This window comes from Triturus cristatus, chromosome 1_2 (assembly GCF_964204655.1).
Source record: "Triturus cristatus chromosome 1_2, aTriCri1.1, whole genome shotgun sequence".
Taxonomy (NCBI): domain Eukaryota; kingdom Metazoa; phylum Chordata; class Amphibia; order Caudata; family Salamandridae; genus Triturus; species Triturus cristatus.
In genome coordinates, this window is record NC_140580.1 from 858,432,361 (window position 1) to 858,450,862 (window position 18,502).

Sequence of the window (18,502 nt, forward strand, 5' to 3'; positions counted from 1 at the left end):
CATTGCAAATGCTTGTTTAGGACTTGCCCCCTGTATAAATGAACTCCACCATAGGGTAAGCTGTTGTGGCACAGGACCAGGACTAGCAACATGGCGCCCACAGAAGGTCTCTATGTCTTATGTGTGCAGCGCGATTACGCTCTAGTTCCTTCGGCAGAGTTCAGCAGTCTGCTTACAGGCGCCGTCGAGGCAACTATGATTTCCCGGCATCCCTTGCGTATGGGGTCCTGACCCCGGAGGCAGCGTGTGTTGGTTCAGTGTGATCTGAAGCTGTGAGAACTTGCTGACAGTTAGAAGAGGTGATCTAAGTTTTCTTAGCCTTGCTGCTGGTTCCAGAGTCGCATCATGCCAAAGTCAAAGCGGGACAAAAAAGGTGAATAGAGAGCTGGAGAAAAACCTTACGCTTAATCGGCGCAGCAAGAGCTTTACAATCACAATTGCTCCTAATACGTACTACCCCGTAGCACCTCTCACTCAACCCACCCATGCTAACAGTTAACCCAGTAGCAGCTCACACAGTCCCTATTCCTTGTTTCCACATTGCAATTCCTTGAATACCATACAGGTAACCCACCACCACCCGCGACTAGTGAACCCTCATTGATATCACAGCCTCAAAAACTGTGAGCACCAGTCATTCGACCTTCTAATGAAATACGCAGCCCATTGTCCGTTGCTAGGTACTGTGTACTCGAACAGGTGTACACCACAATAATCTGGGCAGCGCTCTAATTCAAGTTGTGGGCAGTGGTTAAATGTTCTTCGTAGGTAGTATTTTTTATTATTCAGACTTAGTGATGGCAGTCCTAGCGTAAAGGATTATGATTAAGTCACTTTCTACACACAATTTGATCCAAATGTTTAACTGACCCCAGTAGGTGATCCTGAGACATGTGCTTTGTTCGAAGGCATTCCACAGCAGAGGCACCCCCACATGGTCGCCCCACCCGAATCCCAATAAATTCAGACCACAACAAATTTGTGTTTTATGGAATAATCGAGGCCGCAGTTTATTAGTCATTTCAAACTTAGAAGCGATCCTTTACACACCATTATTTTGTCCGGCGAGCCTGTGTCCTTACTCCATAAGCTCTGCACTGTGCCTTACATTCAGTGCAGCTCTCTTTGCCCTGGTGACCTATCCCCTGGGGACGCAACCTTTCCCTTTCACTCCGGGCAAGCTTCTGCTTCCAGGCACAAAAGGGGGTAGTGATGGACGGAGCATCAGAACCAATCAAACACCCACACCCAGTCAACAGATCTGGGTTTGATCCATCACCATTCTTTAGCCCACTCTGCCACCCCAGTTCAGACAGGGCCATATGCAAATCAGTCTGACCCTGTGCCTCATGGGAACAGTCCAGCCCGAACTGCCAAGCCATGCCTTCCCTGGACCGGAAACAAGCTTCCTAGGACCGGTTTCTGGCATTTCAGCCGTCTTCAGCCAGGCTTGCTTGAATCCAGTGGCAAAGTGAGCAAGGGACCGAGGCAACCTTTTACTTCCGGTTGCCACACACTCCTTGGGTGAGCGTCTGCTTCCAACCCAACCGTATGACCCTTTCGCTTCCGGTGTCCACACACTCCCGGGTAACCAGCCCGTTCCCACCCGGCTGGGTAACCTTTCACTTCCGGTGTCCACACATTTCCTTCCGGGTAAGCGTTTCTTCCCACCCCAACCAGGTGCCTCTTCACTTCCGGTGTGTACCCTCTTTGTTACCTGGGCAAGCCGATGTGCTTCCCGCCGGCCAAACCTGGTTGACTGTTCCCCCACCCATCTCTGCGAAGGTGACCCGATAACCGGTACCCAACTTCCTCCATGCCACAGGCTCTGCCCTCAGTTGTGTAATTAATTGTTTACTTCCTGTTCACCTGAACAAAGGGCCTTGGGGAGCTTGCCAGTGACCCCTGGGTCCTGACTGCCCCGCTTGCGGTCTGTGCCCACTTCACAACCTGTTTTATTCGTCTCGGATCCGTTGCTGTCCTTCGCTTCCGATACCAAAGGACCTTTTGCAAGTCCGCTATGCCTCTGCGACAAATGTCCCCCCCCCTTGTCCACCTCCCCAATCTTGTTCCTAAGCTGGTGGGTCGGCGGGTCTTCTCCTGACAAAATTCCCAGGAGAAAGAGGGCCTTGTGCCCACCTTTAAATACCCCTTCCTCCCTACCAAATTCCTAACCCTAGATTTACGGCTGAGCTGGCCCAGCCCTATGGGTGGCAGGCAAAAGCCAGATGAAAGCTCGGCTTATATTCAGCTGTGCCAGGGATGACTAAAGCTTTCAATGGCTTGCCCCCCCCCCTCTAGTCTGTTATCCCAGCTATCGAGAACACATAACTAAAGTTACTCTGCTTGAAAAGTGACACTTCTCCCATTACAAGGCGAGTCTTTTCTATTAAAGTTGCTGAACTGGCCGCAGACTCCTATGTGTTGAGGCCTTTTGATGAGGATCAGGGAAACCTAGGGTGGTTAAGACCCCATATTTTTCTCGATAATCACCATGTTCTCCAAGTTCTGCAGTTCTTGCTGTACCAGGTTCCTGATATGGGAAGGGAAACATAAGTGTTGGGAAGCAGCCAGATGCATGGTGGTGTCAATGTGCAATTTTAGTTTCTTATTGATCATGGAATCTACAACTTGGTGAGAATGTCTTTGACGTATGAAAGCTGAAGCTGATTGCAGACTGAAGTAGTAGTTATTCCACAAATTGGCATCTCAGCTGTGTTCCACTGCCACACTGTAAAAAAATATGTGGCTGCTTATTCTCACTAGTGAGTAGATTGTGTACTCCTGTTTGTGAATTATGATCTCATCTAGTCAGAAATAAAACGGTCAGTGTGCAACACCTCAGCAGCTGTTGCCGAGCATGTACCAATAGTCAAAGAACAAGGCCAAGCCCCGAATGCGGCGTGGACAAGGTGTGCACTACTAAAGAGAGATACTCGTGATCACATTCATGACAAATTTAAAACATGCTTTATCCTCACTGCCACATGTGACTTTGGAAGTCTGTTAGATCGGTAATTTGGACGCAAGGTTGGTTGTTTGTTTCCAAAGAAGATTCAGGAAAGTCTATTTCTCTATAAAAATCCAACTTTATCGAAACCTTTGACCAAAGCAGGGGCATTGAATTTTCAGTTGAAGCATACAAGCAATACAGTGAGGTGGGCATGTTGGGGCAGAGGTAATAAGTAGTACACAAAAACAGAATGCAGGCGAAACAACATGCTTCATCTCTAAGTCTCATTTAGTTAATTCCACATTGGCGAAGTGACCTTTGCTTCTCTTTCTATTTGGCTGAAAGCAACTTGTCCTATGGAGACATCTTTCAGCAGGTGGGGAATAAAAACTGATTACCATGTCCGTGTTTGCACGTCCTGTAGGTTGGCTAAGGGAGCAGGGTTTGAACTGATTGTCTATCATGATATTTACAGCTGCTTCAGTGTTGAGTAGGGCTTCAACTTCAACTCAGTGTTTTCTTGTTCTCTCGGGTCCTTTACCCATCACACAGAGGAATACGATCTTCAGATTTCTTTGTTATGGATCTGTTGCAAATCTTTTTCTGTGATCTAGAAGGACTGTGTAGCATCTCAGTGTTTTGTCATAGTTTTTGCTGGTAGCTGTTATCTGTCAGTCTGCCCCCTTTTTTCCCTATGTACTTTTTCAACGTAATTGATTTTTCTACAGGTGAACATTCTGTGCTTGGCATTCTTTCATGTGGCCTGTTTTCCCGGTGCAGTAAATTGTCTTGACATTAGGGCTGGACAGCACTATCACGGACTACTGCCCGGTACTTCAGTTCCGTGGGTCCTTCTTCCACTTGTACCACTTTAAAAAAGTTTGTCCTAATGAACCACTCAAGCTTTTGATATTTCCGGCACTCTCGAACTAATGGCATGCATTGATAATGTTATATAAGCTACCAGTATGGAGGATTTGCGAGCCTTTAGGTATTGAGCTATCACTAATTCTGAGTCTCCACCTAACACTTGCTCACCATGTTCCACAACCGTGCATGGACCGGGCATTAAAATGAATGTGTGGATGGTTTGCATGCTCAAATATAGAGAAGTACTTGCTTGTAAGAGGATTACATTGCAGTTTGGCCTATGTAGGAAATTTGGTGACAAACTTGATGACCAGAGAGGTGAATTTATCATGACATCCATTGCGGTCCCTAAGTGTTTAATAGAGTTAAGAGGAGCAAAGGATAGAATGCTTGCACTTTGTTCTCTGGTTGGATGAGTGTGGGTTAGGGTTGTAGTGCTTGGAAAGTCTTTTATAGTCCTTATTTATGAATAGTGGAATGCACACAGCTGTAATTGTAGCACTTCATAAAGGAGTTACACATAAGATGTGTACAATCACTTTTCTTGAACCATGGTAGTCCTCTGGCAACATCTTTGCCCCTTGTGCACGACACATCTGAGTGCTCATATCATGTAAAACAGCACCTCCTCCCCACCACCCCACTTCATATATTCTAATTGAGACATCTTATAGAAATGAAATAGTTCCCAAAAACAAATTTAAGTAGTCCCTTTAATGAGAAACGCTGCTCCCCTCCTAGGGATTATTTAGCCCTGTTGGTAACTTTTAAAACCCAAGCTATCCAGAGGATGAACATTGCGAAGCTAACCATCAGAAACCCTATTTGGGTATCTATACCAAGATACATAATCATTCCAAAAACTTTTACCAGTTTGAGTTTCACCTTTGTCTTTAAATATTTGGTCAGCAATTTTAGTTAAGTTTTAAAGACTACTTGGCTGATGATACAGTCTGATTAATAAAGACTACCATTCGCACACATTAGACTGTTAACTGTTTTGTTGAAATAGATAAAACACACACTTTCTTCCAAACATTATTGATTTTAATGCCTTTAGAGCATGTTTTTCCTAATCAGGTCAGGCACCACATGCTTGAATGTAGGGACTTAGACTGGTTAACCACCTGAGTTCTGTACATTGTTCAACCAACTCTCCGCACTGATCTCTTCTGCCCCTTTGTTTTGATGGGAAATGGGAATGTACTCTGCATACAAAATGGGCTTGTTTCCCTTCCTCGAGTGCCTGGCTGCACGTGAAACTGATATCCTAAACTTTTATTAGGCCCTGGCATCAGGCTGATCTACTGTGTGCCCTGAGGACTAGGCCTATCTCTGGTAATAGTGTGAGGTCCAGAACCTTTTCTGTAACCTGGATGGGTGCACAAGCATGTCCTTATAGTTTAATGGATGACTACCGTTCATGCCCTTGACAAATAATGCAGTGATGGAAGTTTTTGTGTAAAAGTGATGTGACCAGACCCTTTTCTTTGTGTCAGGAAAAAGAGAATATACTGCCTCCTCTCGTGTAAAGTTCCACTGTTATGTGAACCTTAGAATCATGCACTGACATTCCATGTACATGTCTAGTTTGGGTTTGAGCAGTCGGTGTATAGCACATGAAGGTAGTAGGACTCGATGGGTGGAGAGTCTGAGTACTGGGACTAGTAGTGATGGCCCCTGTTTTAGCATGGCACATAATGGAGGTTGATATAGCTTCCTCACACAGTGGAAGTGTTAACTGTTTCTGTGGTTGAAGGGTGGTGATCCGCTTCTGAAAGGAGGAGGATGTAGACAAGGCTATCTTTAGACATTCCATGAAGATTTCGTTAACAAGGGGCTACTGATGAGTTCTTTCTGAACACTGCCATTTGGTAGATTGTAGGGGTGGGAGTTGCAACTACAGTTTCTGTTGTTCAAAGTGAGGAGTTTCCAGGCAGGATCCGTCCCTTTGTCTGTCCCTGTTTACCTCTGCAGGGAAGTAGTCAGTCAGGTGCAGATATCTCAACCATGGTGCCCTTGTTTTGGATGCTCCTGCTTTTAGCGAGCATCATTGTTACCTGCTGTGAGAGCAGTCACCTCGCAAAAGGCAGAAAGTGACATTTAAATGAGAACCAACCCAAATATGTTCAGAGCTGCCACTTTTATAGAATAATTGTGGGAAAATATATAATTCTTGGGGGTGAGGGAATTGTTCATTTGTTTTACATGGGGCAGCGATATTTGAAAAGTGTGAAGACAATGGATGTCAACACCTCAGGATTTTAGTTGTAATCCCAACTCCATACTCTAGCCTCATTCAATAGTATACAGTTTGCTGTTATTAAAGTACTTCCTCTTTATTAAGATAAGCACTGGGCAGGTTAATGCGTAATTGTGGGTTGTTTGCTGCTTTCACTACCTCTCTGAGAAGACTTTGACTGCTTCCCATCACCACCCTTGATGTAAAGTACGAAAGGGTGTATTTGGCTGCTTGCATAGCTGTAGTAGGAAACTTCAAGACACCAGTGACGAATCACCTCAAAAACCACAGTTTGGGCTGTGTAGCCCCATTGCTTTTCTACCCACTGACTTCAGATGTTTCAATAAGCATGTCTTCCTCTTCTGCCCTGTTAACTTATGTTCCTGCACTGAATAAACAGCTGATGTGCATAGACTGCATTTAGAACTTCTATTAACCCCAAAACATTTCTTTTTTTCCTTCAGTGTCCCTAACTAAAACAACAAAGAAGGGCTTGCAAGTAAAACAGACTTTGATCGAGGAGGTGAGGAGCGGAGCTGCATCTTTTTGAAAAGCTAGATTGATTTTATTTCTTTGTCTTGTTTAACCTCAGGTGTGTGTTTTCTAAAAACGAAACAAAAATCTTATTACTTGCAGCTGCGCAAATGTGTGGATACCTACAAGTACCTCTTCATTTTGTCCATTGAGAATATGAGAAACAACAAATTAAAGGACGTGAGGAATGCATGGAAGCACAGCCGGTGAGTTGAACATGGAGCAGGTATTAGCCAATGGTCCAGGCTCTTGTAGGGGCAGTGGAGTCGGGGCTAAGTAAGGTGAGTTCGGAAGGACTGGTGAAGATGGACTTATGAATGAACACAGGCCTGTGCTAATTGCAACGTTTGGGAAGTGAATGAGGAGCTTTTCTGGACTCTCCTCTAATTGGGAGTAGAAACTGGAGCTCTGAGTATGAGGAGTGCCACTTCTGTATATTTGACTTTACAAATTTGTATTGGACCATTTGGTACATGAAATGGATATTGATACATGACAAGGATATTTGGAAAATGCCCCAGTCTCTATGTAGTCATGTCTTGTAGATTGCTGAAGTTATTCCAGAGGCTGCCGAATGTCCACTAGTATGATGTACACCCACTCCACCCAGAGACTAGTTCGGAGATTTTACATGAAACTATTGATCTCCTGTAAATTGGACATGGTGTCCTCCATATCCACAACCACCATGAGGACTATGTTACTTATCCACTAAGCATCTATTTGTAGCATGTAGTGCTGCAGATTCACATGCTGTGCATACTCCTGCCATCTAGTGTTGGGCCCGGACTCCGCAAGTTGTTTTTCCTCTCGGAAGTTTTATGATCGGCGTCGTGTGTTCTCTCCTCCCAATCAATAGTTTATTTGATTCAGACCTCAACAGAGATCAACAAATACAGATACAAAATTATTATAGAGTTTAAAATTATTAAAATGGTAAAACTTTTAAGACACACTATAGAATGGAGAAGTAAATATTTATTGTCTACTTATACAACATTCAATAGAATAAAGATGTTAAGATTGTGTGCTTTCTCTTTAAAACAGCCTTAAGAAAAAACTTAAGTTAATGCATACAAATTCATTGACTGGAGAGTTACACAACAGAATTAAATCATGAGCCACGATTGCATTATACTTTAGTTGAATTGGGGTTATATATCGACGTCTAGCCTCTACCACACTCGCATTAGGACTGATTAATAAAACGTGAAGCAAATCTTGTGGACCGCCTTGGCACAATTCACATATGCCTTTTGAGTTATTTGAACCGTCCCGGCTAGCTAAGAATGTTGCAAAAAGCAGAATACAGCGCCTTACCCCGTGCTCTAGTTGGAATCGTAAATAGGGAGCATAGGTTTTTAATTCTATCTTTTCTGCGAACACTTTATAATGCTTCAATTGAATGCAATAATATTTATCCTTTTCATAGCTTATTCTTGGGGCCAGATGTTTTAAAAACAATTTCAAGAGCGCTGGAGACCACTCCTGTAAAAGTGCAACAGTGCATTGTGATACCTCAAAGGCTTTTTAACGTATTCCCATTAAAAATATACCCAGACGCCTCCTCTCTTAAAGTCTCCAGTTTTAACAGATGCCTTAATGTGTCTGGCGCTGCATGTAAGAGGTTGTATGCCCACCTTATGATATTGGAAATTACTCAAGCAAAAATTCCCATTAGAGATAGCTGGAGCCGGAGAGCTTGGACTAGTACCGACTGCAATACTTTTACCAGTTTTCGGAATATGGTTCCCTCCTTTCCTTTAATAGATTGCCATGTTTTAATTTGTGTGTATTCCATGGCATATGATAGAATCCGGGGGATTTTCATTCCATAAACCTCCAGCATTGGCATAAAATGTCTATTTCCCATGGTGTGATACAATCTCTGAGGGGCCCCAACGTGGGAATCTGCCTTCTTATTTAAATGTTGGAGGTGGGCTGTGTCTTGTAAAATACAAGTGAAAACACTGCCGAAATAGACATACTCTTTTACTCTGGGGAAAATCAGATGCTGATAATTAGGTTTATAAAGCCTTAGAATATATTTTGTCCAGTCAGATGATGATACTGGTGTGGCTTGAGCAGATTTCCGTATCCCCATTTGTGCAGAAATTATGTTCCAAAATGATTTATTTCTGAGTTGCACTGCAGATTGGATGTCGATCCAGACACTATCTTTTATAGCTTGCCTTTCTCTCTCCTTTTTCCGTTGGTGGAGTTTTTTCAGTTTCCTCATTCATCTTGTCTTACCACACAGAACGAAATTGAATTCTAGCCAATTTATTTAGTTGTCGAGAATTATCGGCTTGTTTTCCTTTTTGACGTAATTTAACGTTTTCATGCCTTGCTGTGTTTTCTTGGAGAGAGGCAACTACCGACTGAATAGTAGTTTCAAATCTGTTAATAGGATTGCCTACTCTATTCACGGTTGTTAGCAGAACTTGGTAGATTTTATGGTTCATTTTACAGATTTGTTTTTTCGGAATTCCAGTGGATCCTTCCAGTTTTGTGATTTATAACTGACCGTCCTTCGAAAGATCGAAGAGACCACGAAGATGTATGTTGTATAAAGACATAAATTTCCACAGAAAGTATTGCATGGTCGCTTTCGTGGGTATATTGGGTGGAAAATGATAGGACCGTCGAGAATAGGTCTAAACTACAGATGAAATGATCTATAATTGAGGATTTAGTTGGACCCAGTCTGGTGTATGCCGCCGGAGTATCACCATCAATTCTCCCGTTTATTATGACGCCGTTAATTGCTTCAATAGATGACAGGAGCATTTTCCCCCTTTTCTCTGCTTTTATCTTATCGGGAAAGACGGGAGTTGGTATTGAACATGCTACTTCTTGTGGAGATTTCCCCCTGTTATTAAATTATGCGTTTGAAATCTTTTCATTGAAGTCCCCAGCCATTATCAACATAGGATATCCCCTTACTTCTAGGATTAATTCAATTTTCTTGAATGCTTGGGTCAAAAGATGATCTTTTTAGGTTCCTGGTGGGAAGTAAATATTAAAAAGTGAGAGATTTGAAAAAGGCTCCGTTCTTTCTTTCCGGCACTTGATGTTAATGCATTGGACATTTGGGAGTGAGAGCTCAATTTCTTCCGCGTCCCAGTCTATCTCCTCTCTCAATAGGATTGCAAGACCTCCTTTTGCATGGCATATTCTAGAGGCCTCTGCTGCTTTAATAAACACAAAATATTCTTCTTGAGAGAAGGTCTCCAAGGACCATGTTTCTTGCAGTAGCACAATAGAAGGTGAATTTTCCAAAATAGAAAGCATATTTTCAGTAGTCTTTCCTGCGATGTTTCATGACGCTATTGTCTTTCCTCCCCCTTGAAGCATTGCGCCTGTTCAACAGCTCCTTTGTTAGATAATATTTTTTTCCCCTTGCCATATAGTCTGCTCAGTTAGCTTTGCTGTTGAACATGCTGGATTTGCGTGTATATTTGTCACCATCTAATACCCGCTGGGGAGGCGGGAGGGTGCATGTAAATCTGCAACACTACACGCTACGAAAAGATACTTACAGGGTAAGTAGCATACTCCATTCGTAGCATGTGTTGGCTGCAGATACACATGCTATGCATAGTCTGTAAAGCATTACCCCTGTCTCGATGGCTTTAGGTATGAAATGATGCATTTGTTTGAAGCACTGTTTGCCAAACTTGAGCCTGTTTGGGTTGTACATCCACACAATAGTGTTTTGTAAAAGTGTGGATTTATCCATGTTGCTGCTTTGCAAATGTCAATGAGAGGGATATTTCCTAGAAAAGCCATTGTTGCTCCTGTTTTTATTGTTGAATGCGCCTTTAGCATGGTTGTTAATGTTCTTTTAGCTTTGGCATATCAAATTTGTATACATTTAACGATCCATCTTGCTACTCCTGATTTTGAGATAGCTTTACCTTTACGTGGGTTTGAAAAAGATGCAAACAGTTGTGTTTTTCTGAATGTATTGGTGTGTTATAAATAGTACTGAAGTGCACGTTTAACATCAAGTGCATGTAATGCACGTTCTGCTACAGTTTCTGGTTTTGGGAAGAAGACTGGCAACTCCAAATTTGAAATAAATGAAAAGGCGATATAGAACTTTGAGTTTGTATGTAAATGCACTTTATCTGGGAACACTTGAAAATATAGTTCTTCAATTGTGAGCGCATGTATTTTGCTGACCCTTTGTTAGGAGGTTATTGCTATTAGGAAAGCCACCTTCCATGTTAAAAATTGCATTTGACAGTTATGTAGTGGTTCAAAAGGTGGTCCCATGAGTCTTGTTAACACAATGTTTAAGTTCCATGTTGGTACAGGTGGTGTAGGAGGTGAAATGATTTGTTTTTTTATCAAATCTATTTTATTAAGTTTTTAGATCATAATACATGAGCATATCATACGGCATCACATTTCACAGACATCAAGTCGGATATTTATACATACTGGTAAATCATGCCAACTGTCGGGGGGGGGGGGGGGACAGCCTGGTGTCTGCTGGCGCGCCCACCACCGCCCTCCTGAGGCCCAGTCCCTTCATCCTTAGGAGTTCAGATGTCATCTCGTAAGAAGTGGCCAACCCCACCACCCACCAGCCATGGAGCCGTACAGGAAAACTAAACTCGCCTATGCAACTGAGGCGTCGATATAATCAAAAAGGTTACATGCAATACAAAGGAAAGAACCCATAACAAAGGCAGCGTGTATATTGACGTGTTTGGTGTGCTCCCACCCCCAGTCCGCCCCCGACCCCCCCCCCCCCCTCCAACCCCAGGGGCACCCCTCCAAGCCCTAATGGGCGCAGGTATCCCCAATCGCTCCCTACCGCCTCACCAGTGGACCTATGACAATGGGGGCTGTACTGGTTCGCCAGCGAGGCTGCCTACACTACGCCGCCGCTTGCGCCATTGCCGTCCTGCCTGGCCTCACCCCTGCTGCCTGTGGTGCCCTCCCCCACCGAGCGCCGGAACTCTGCAAGCAACTGTTCTCAGCGGTCCGCCATGGGCTCCCTCCGCAGCCCCAGTGTGTCCTCCCTGCGGATGGCCGTCCCCTCCGCTCTGGCCCATGCCTGAAACGATGAACTCCAGGCCCTCGCGTGCGGCGGGTCGGGCGCCTTCCATCTCCTGGTAATGAGGCGCTTCGCCACCACGAGCCCCAGGTCCAGAAATCTGGACACTACCTTGTCTTTGGGCGATCTGGTGAATTGGTGTAAGATATGTTCGGGCCAGTCAAAGGGAACGCTGCGCCCCACACTCCCCTGCAGCTGCCCACTAACCGCCCTCCAATAGGCGTGCAGCACAGGGCAGCCCCACAGCATGTGTAGCAGCCCCGCCCCCAGCTCGCGGCACCGAGGCCAGAGCGCATCCACGCGGTGAAAGTACCTGTTAATCAGCTCTGGTGTGAGGTAGGCCCTGTGGACTATGAACAGCTGAATTTGGGGAAACCGCAGATTGCGGGGGATACGCACTGGGCTCCTGAGCACCCTCTCCCACTCCGTGTCCGTCAGCGGCCGTCCCAGGTACAGCTCCCATTTGCCACGAAGTGGGCCCAGATCAACCGCCGTGTGCTCTCGCAACGAGGCGGCAAACCAGCGGACCAAGTGCCCGCCCCGTCCCATGACATGCAGATATTGCATGGTCAGATGTTGGGCAGGCTCTGCGGCCATGTTCCCCCATTTGGCGGTCAGGCTCGCCAGTAGTGAGCGGTGCAAGAGGAATCCGCTGGGTGGGAGCCCGTCCTCCGACACCAAGGTCTCATACGGGATCAGCTCACCATCCCTGTATACGTCCCCCAGCGTGTGCACGTCCGCTGCCCACCAGTCCGTCAGCACGGGGGCCGCGAGCACCCCCCCACCTCCAGGAGAACCCTCTAGGGGTATCGCCGGCGCGTATGGCACCACCGCACGCGTGAGGTACAAGGCCCTCTTAAAGCACCTGTGCGCCACTGCCAGGAGGAGCGGCATCGGCCCCGCCACCACTGCCAAGGGGTGGAAAAGCCCGGTCACGCGCTCTAGTGAGTAGGGGGCAGCCCCCGTGGCTGTGTCATTCCTGCCCCTGTCGGCCAACCAGCGGGCAATCCATTGCAGCTGCGCCGCCAGGTAGTAATGCTCAAAGCAGGGCGCCGCCAGCCCACCCCTGTCCGTCGGGAGGAAAAGCTTTGCTAGCGCCAACCTGTGCCTGGCGTTGCCCCAGACAAAATCCCGCAGCATCCGGTTGAGCCTGCCAAAGAAGGCGGGCGGAACGTACAGTGGCAGGTTGACAAAGTAGTACAGTAGACGGGGGAGCATGACCATTTTGGCGAGCGCCACCCTGCCCGTGGTGGTTAGCGGAAGCGTATTCCAGAAGGCCACCTGCGACCCAAGCGCCGTGACCGCCCTCCCCAAGTTGCCATCAAACAAGTCAATTGGGCATCGGTAAATGTGTATCCCCAGGTATCGGAAGGTACCGCCCCTCCACTGTACCGGCGTGCCATTCAGGCTGTAACCCGGGTCCGCAGTCTCCTCGCTGAAAGCATATAGACAAGATTTACCCGCGTTTACGCGAAGCCCCGAAATAGTGGCAAATGACCGCAGTAGTGGGGCCAGGCGCTCCGGCATACTACCTACGTCTCTAACGTACACCAGCAGATCGTCCGCGTAAAGCGACACCTGGTGAACCGCGTCTCCCAGTTGTATACCATCGCCCAGGGTCGTCCGCAGAGCCTCCGCCAGGGGCTCCATCGCCAGGGCGAACAGCAGCGGGGACAAGGGACATCCCTGTCTGGTGCCCCGGCCCACCGGCACCGCCTCCGAGACATGGGGGCCCAACCGAACACGGACCGTGGGGTTCCTGTAGAGTAGATCAACCATCCGGAGGAAGTCCCCATCCAGTCCGTACTGCAACAGCACCGTGGACAGATATCCCCACTCCAGGCAATCAAACGCCTTCTCCAAGTCGAGGAGGAGGCACTCTGCTCTGGGCCATCTGTGCACTGCCTCGCCGGCCACCCGAAAGTATCGTCTGAGATTGAGGTGAAATGATTTGTTTTGATTACAGCAATGCGAAAGAGATAAATGCTTCCTGTTCTGTAGATGCCCTGCAATGTCTGCTAAATGTAGGCATATGGAGGTGTACTCTAACTGCGCTTTTTGCAAATGTGATAAACTAGTTGTTGTTCTGTTGGAGAGGATGGATTAATGTTTTCTGATGCACAATAGTGAACAAAATGTTTCCATTTAGCAGTATAGCATGCTCTTGTGGTTGGTCTTCTGTCCTCTTTTAAAATCGACATGCAAGTGGCGTTGGATATAATTAACCAGACTCTGACTCCAGGAGCCAGATTGCAAGATTGAGCTGTTGAGTGTTTGGATATCTCACCCTTCCCCCGCTGAGAGTGAGGAGGTTTGGATAATTGGGTAGCTTCTCGAGAGGTACTAGGGATAGCTCTAGTAGCGTTGTGTACTATGGTTGTCAAGCCCATGTGGGAGCTATGAGTTTTAAGGTTAATGAAGTCAGTCTGACCATGTATGGAATGAGTGGGTAAGGTGGAAAAGTGTAAGCAAATGTCCCTGAGCAGTTCATCCATAGTGCATTCCCCTTGGATTGAGGGTGTGGGTGTCTGGATGTGAAGCTTTGGCATTTTGAGTTTGACTGTGGCGAAGAGATCCATTGTTGGGGTTCCCCACCGTTAGAAGTACTGTCGCAGTAACTGAGCGTGTATTTCCCACTCTTGAACTTGTAGCTGTGTCCTGCTTATCAGGTCAGCAATGGAGTTGTCCTGACCTGGTATGTATTGTGCTAGGAGGTGGACTTTGTGACTGATTGGCCATTTCCATATTGTTTGTGCTAGGTGTGACAGTTTAATGGAATGGGTTCCTCCTTGTTTCTGAATGTAATACATTCCTGTCATATTGTCTGTTCATAGAGGGACATTTTCCCCCAATATGTTTGTCTGGAAAGCTTTGAGAGCCATGTAAATGGCTAACCGTTCCAGAATGTTTTTTTTTAAAAACTTCTGTTTATTGAAATTAAACAACTTTGTCATGATTACATACTTCCGTTTCAAAGGATATACTATTACACAGGGTTTAAAGGCCGGCACACACTTCCTCGGCGTTCCAGAATGTTGATGTGTAATGTCTGTTGCGTGCTCCAGTGTCTCTGAAACTGTGTCCTTCATATGAACACCCCAACCCATGAGTGATGCATCGGTTGCTAATGGTCACTTGCGGGATTGGGTCCTTGAAGGCTCTTCCTTTCAGTATGTTTGAGGTGTTCCAACACCATTATAGTCCCAGATGGACCTTGGTTGAAACCAACACTAGATCGTCCACGTTGCTGCCTGCTTGTGACCATTGGGATGCTAAGCACTCTTGTGGGGCTGTCTTGCATGAGGCACTATTGCTATGCATAAAGACATCATCCCTAGAAGGTTCATTACTATTTTGACTGGTAGGCGACAATGTGGCTGGAAAAGGTCCGGTTGGTCCTGGAGATTGAGAACCCTATGTGGATTGGAGTATGTTTTCCCTGATACTGAATTGAGTATTGCTTCAAAGACAGGGTTGTGTTTGGAGCAGTTGGAGATGGGATTTTGTTGCATTGATTGTGAAGCCCAGTTTGTGTAAAAGGCTTGTTGTGCTTTTTGTGTCTTTGAGATATTTTGGCTTTGGTTGGACTCTAGATTAGCCAGTCGTCTGGATATGGGCAAACATGTATGTTTTCTCTTTGTAATTTTGCTGCTACTATAGCTAGACATTTTAGGAACATCCTCAGGGCTGTTGTAACCCTGAATAGTAGCACTTTGAATTGATAGTGACATCCACTTGCCACAAACAGTAGACACTTGCGACGTGCTAGGTGGATAGGGATGTGGAAGTATGCGTCTTTCAGATCTTCCGCGGTTATGAAATTGCCCTCACGTAGGAGTGGTATTACGTTTTGCAATGTCACTGAATGGAGGTTTTCCGACAGATTGGATTGATTGAGAGGGACATATATCTAGGATTGATCGCAGGGAGACATCCTTTTTTTGGTATGAGGAAATAAAGGAAGTACACTTCCTTGTTGTTGAGATGTCCTTTGGACAAGTTCTATGGCCTCTTTTAGCAATAATGCCTTTACGTCTTCTTTCAGCAGATGTAGATGCTGTGGATTTAGTACGTGTCTTTTGTTGCAGGATATTTGGATATTTGGTGACTGTTGAGTTAGTTCTAGACAATATCCCAGCCTGAATATTTGTAGTACCCATTGGTCTGATGTTATGTCTGGCCACAACTTTTGGATTTGTTGCAGACTTCCCCCGACTGGTGTTTTGTGATCGGTGTAAAGTGTGATACAAAACACAATTGGTCCCAACAGAAATATTTTTAGTTAAATATTCAATAGTACCCAAGAATTGATAAAACACACACTTGAAATTAAATTGAATAAATTCACGTATTTCAAGTGTGCGTCATTAATTATTGGGTACTACTGAATATTTAACTCTAAATATTTCTGTTGGGACCAATTGTGTTGTGCATCATTACTTACCTAGGTCCTACGGTTTACTGGGTTTCCCCATTGTTTTGTAATCGGAGTGAAGTGTGGGCAAGTCGCTATTTAGGTGTAGAGGCTCCCTTATTGGTGTGCCTTTACCTCTGCTTGAATCCGCCTCTATAGTAGCCACGGTTTTGCTGGTGGTACTGTTGTTGCAGGCGTTAATATGTGCTGTAATTGGTAGAAGATTTTGAGGCTCCTCTAACTTGGTATCGCGGAAATGGCTACTGCTTTTGATGTGTTTGTAAGTCACCCGCTGAATTGGATGTATTAGTGTCTGTCTTTTTTATTTTGTCCAGCTGCGTATCCACAGCGGGCCCAAAGATTTCTTCCCCATCGAAGGGGATGTTGAGAATGCGTTACACTTCTGGTTTGAAGCCCAAAAGCGTGCCCACACATTTCTGCGTTGCATAATGGAGGTACTAATACCCCTTGCAGATGTCTTCTCAATCTAGTGCACATTTAATTCTGGCATTAGGTATTTGTCTACCCTCATTTATCAAGTCTTCTCCTCACTTTTTACATTCGTCTGGGAGATGTATAATTTTCTGCATCTCATCCCAGGTTGCTCCATTATATAGGGAGAGTAGCCCCACCGAGTTGGCAATCTTCTAATGGTTGGCATGCCCAGTCGCCACCCTTTTGCCTGCAGCATCTATCCTCTTACTTTCTTTATCTGGAGAAGGTGCTTCTCCAATGCACTGTGCTGCAGCCCTTTGTCACCTGATGTATATAGGGTCAGTTGGTGATGGCCTGTACTTCCTCTCAATGCAAGGTTTTAAGGCCCTGGATTTGACTGGGACGTCTTTGGATGCATTCAGTATAGATCCTACCATGGGCAGGTTTTGCACAGTACGCGATAAGTGTCTCAACTAAGAAATCCGTTTGCTCGCAGTGGTGTGCATTGGGAGGTTGTGGTACTCTGAAGCTCTCTGAATGACAGTGATATGAGGTGCTGTCATCCGGTGGTGATGCTTTTGATGGTACTCGTGGTTCCATATCTGGGTCCAGGGAGAACCACGTCATGGTCATCCCTTGGGTCTGTGGTGTGGTCGGTATCTTTTGTCCTTTGTGAATCTGTGTCTGGGATCTCCACCTCTTCATGTAGAGAGGGCGGTTGTGTTTGAGGGGGTCCTGGTGAGCTAAATATCATTGGGCTTGTGGCCAAATGCTCTAGTGCCACCTTCATTGGTGACAGCAGAGGCAGATCCGGCTCTTGTGCCTGTGTTTTGACAATCTCTTTGCATTTTGTCTGCATGTATTGTAAACTGTGCCCTGTTCCTCAGTTGGCAAAGTTGTGTCTTTTGTTTCTTTGGCGCAGGTGGAGTGTCCTCAGATATTGCATTTGACTTTGCAACCCCAGATATTTGACTCTTCTATCCTTAAGTGTGGTCATGGTGTTTGTCCTCTGAGCCGAGGGCTGGTTCGATTCAAGTGTTTCTTTGGATCTGATGCTTTATGTGGAGTTAAATTCTGGTAGCTTTCGGTCCCAACTTATGCTTTGGTGTAAATGTGTTTCTGGATGGGCCCTGATACCTCGTAGAACTTCTTCGGGCAACTTCTCGCCCTGTAGGTGATCTCTTCTGCTGCCATATAGAGGTCCATTCCCGTTTCACACACCCAAAGGGTAGGACGTTCCGAGGCTCCCCAATGTTTCGCCACAATGAGACCTAACTTACCGAAGATGAGTTTGGTATCCCTAGGAGTGTGAATTTGGGGTTTGGTAGTCCCCCCCCCCCCCCCCCCTCCCCCATCCCCAACCCCCCCAAGAATGCTATTGAGTTCCCCAACTATGGTGTTCCAGTAGGCGTGTATTTTAGGTCATGTTTATTGTGTGTAGCAAGGACCTATCATCTGCCCGCATCTCAGACAATTAGGGATGACTGCCCTGCCGAATCTGCATAATATACCCTGTGGAGGACCTTAAATTGGATCAGTCGCAATCGTGATTTGATTGGGGCCTCTTGGATGCTTTAGGGCTGGCTCCCAGTCTGTGTTGTCAATCTCCATTATGTCTTTTCCCATTTATGTCCCAGTTTCACCAGGGTATCTGGGATATTGTTTAGAATATTCTTGTACGTCCACAAGACAGCCATTTCAGCTATCTCACCCTGAAGGAGTCTCCCCTCTAATGACGCATAGTCCGGAGTAGTTGCGATGTCAAGCCTCTCGGCTCTCCAATCATGTATAAGTTGCAGGTACTTGAAGTACTGTGTGTTATGTACTTGGTAATCTCGCTGGAGGGAGCTAAAGGAAATCAATGCTCTGTCTTCTATAAGGTCACCCAATTTGGAGATCCTAATGGTGTCCTACTGCCCAAAGCCTTTCAAGTTCCTTCAACTGTGTTCCCACCCAAAGGGGCATTTCCCGAGTAATCCTAGT

At 45.8% G+C, this 18,502-nt stretch overlaps 1 protein-coding gene across 1 annotated transcript in view; it reads left to right on the plus strand.

Annotated features, from left to right (window-relative positions):
• The first annotated feature begins 215 nt into the window (after window positions 1-215).
• MRTO4 (MRT4 homolog, ribosome maturation factor) overlaps window positions 216-18,502 on the plus strand; it is a 41,735-nt gene continuing 23,448 nt past the window's right edge. Inside the window, exons 1-3 of the mRNA XM_085609068.1 lie at window positions 216-373; window positions 6,530-6,588; window positions 6,702-6,805. Of these exons, the coding sequence (XP_085465194.1) occupies window positions 346-373; window positions 6,530-6,588; window positions 6,702-6,805 (191 nt within the window). The 5' untranslated portion in view covers window positions 216-345. The remainder of the gene's footprint in view (window positions 374-6,529; window positions 6,589-6,701; window positions 6,806-18,502) is intronic.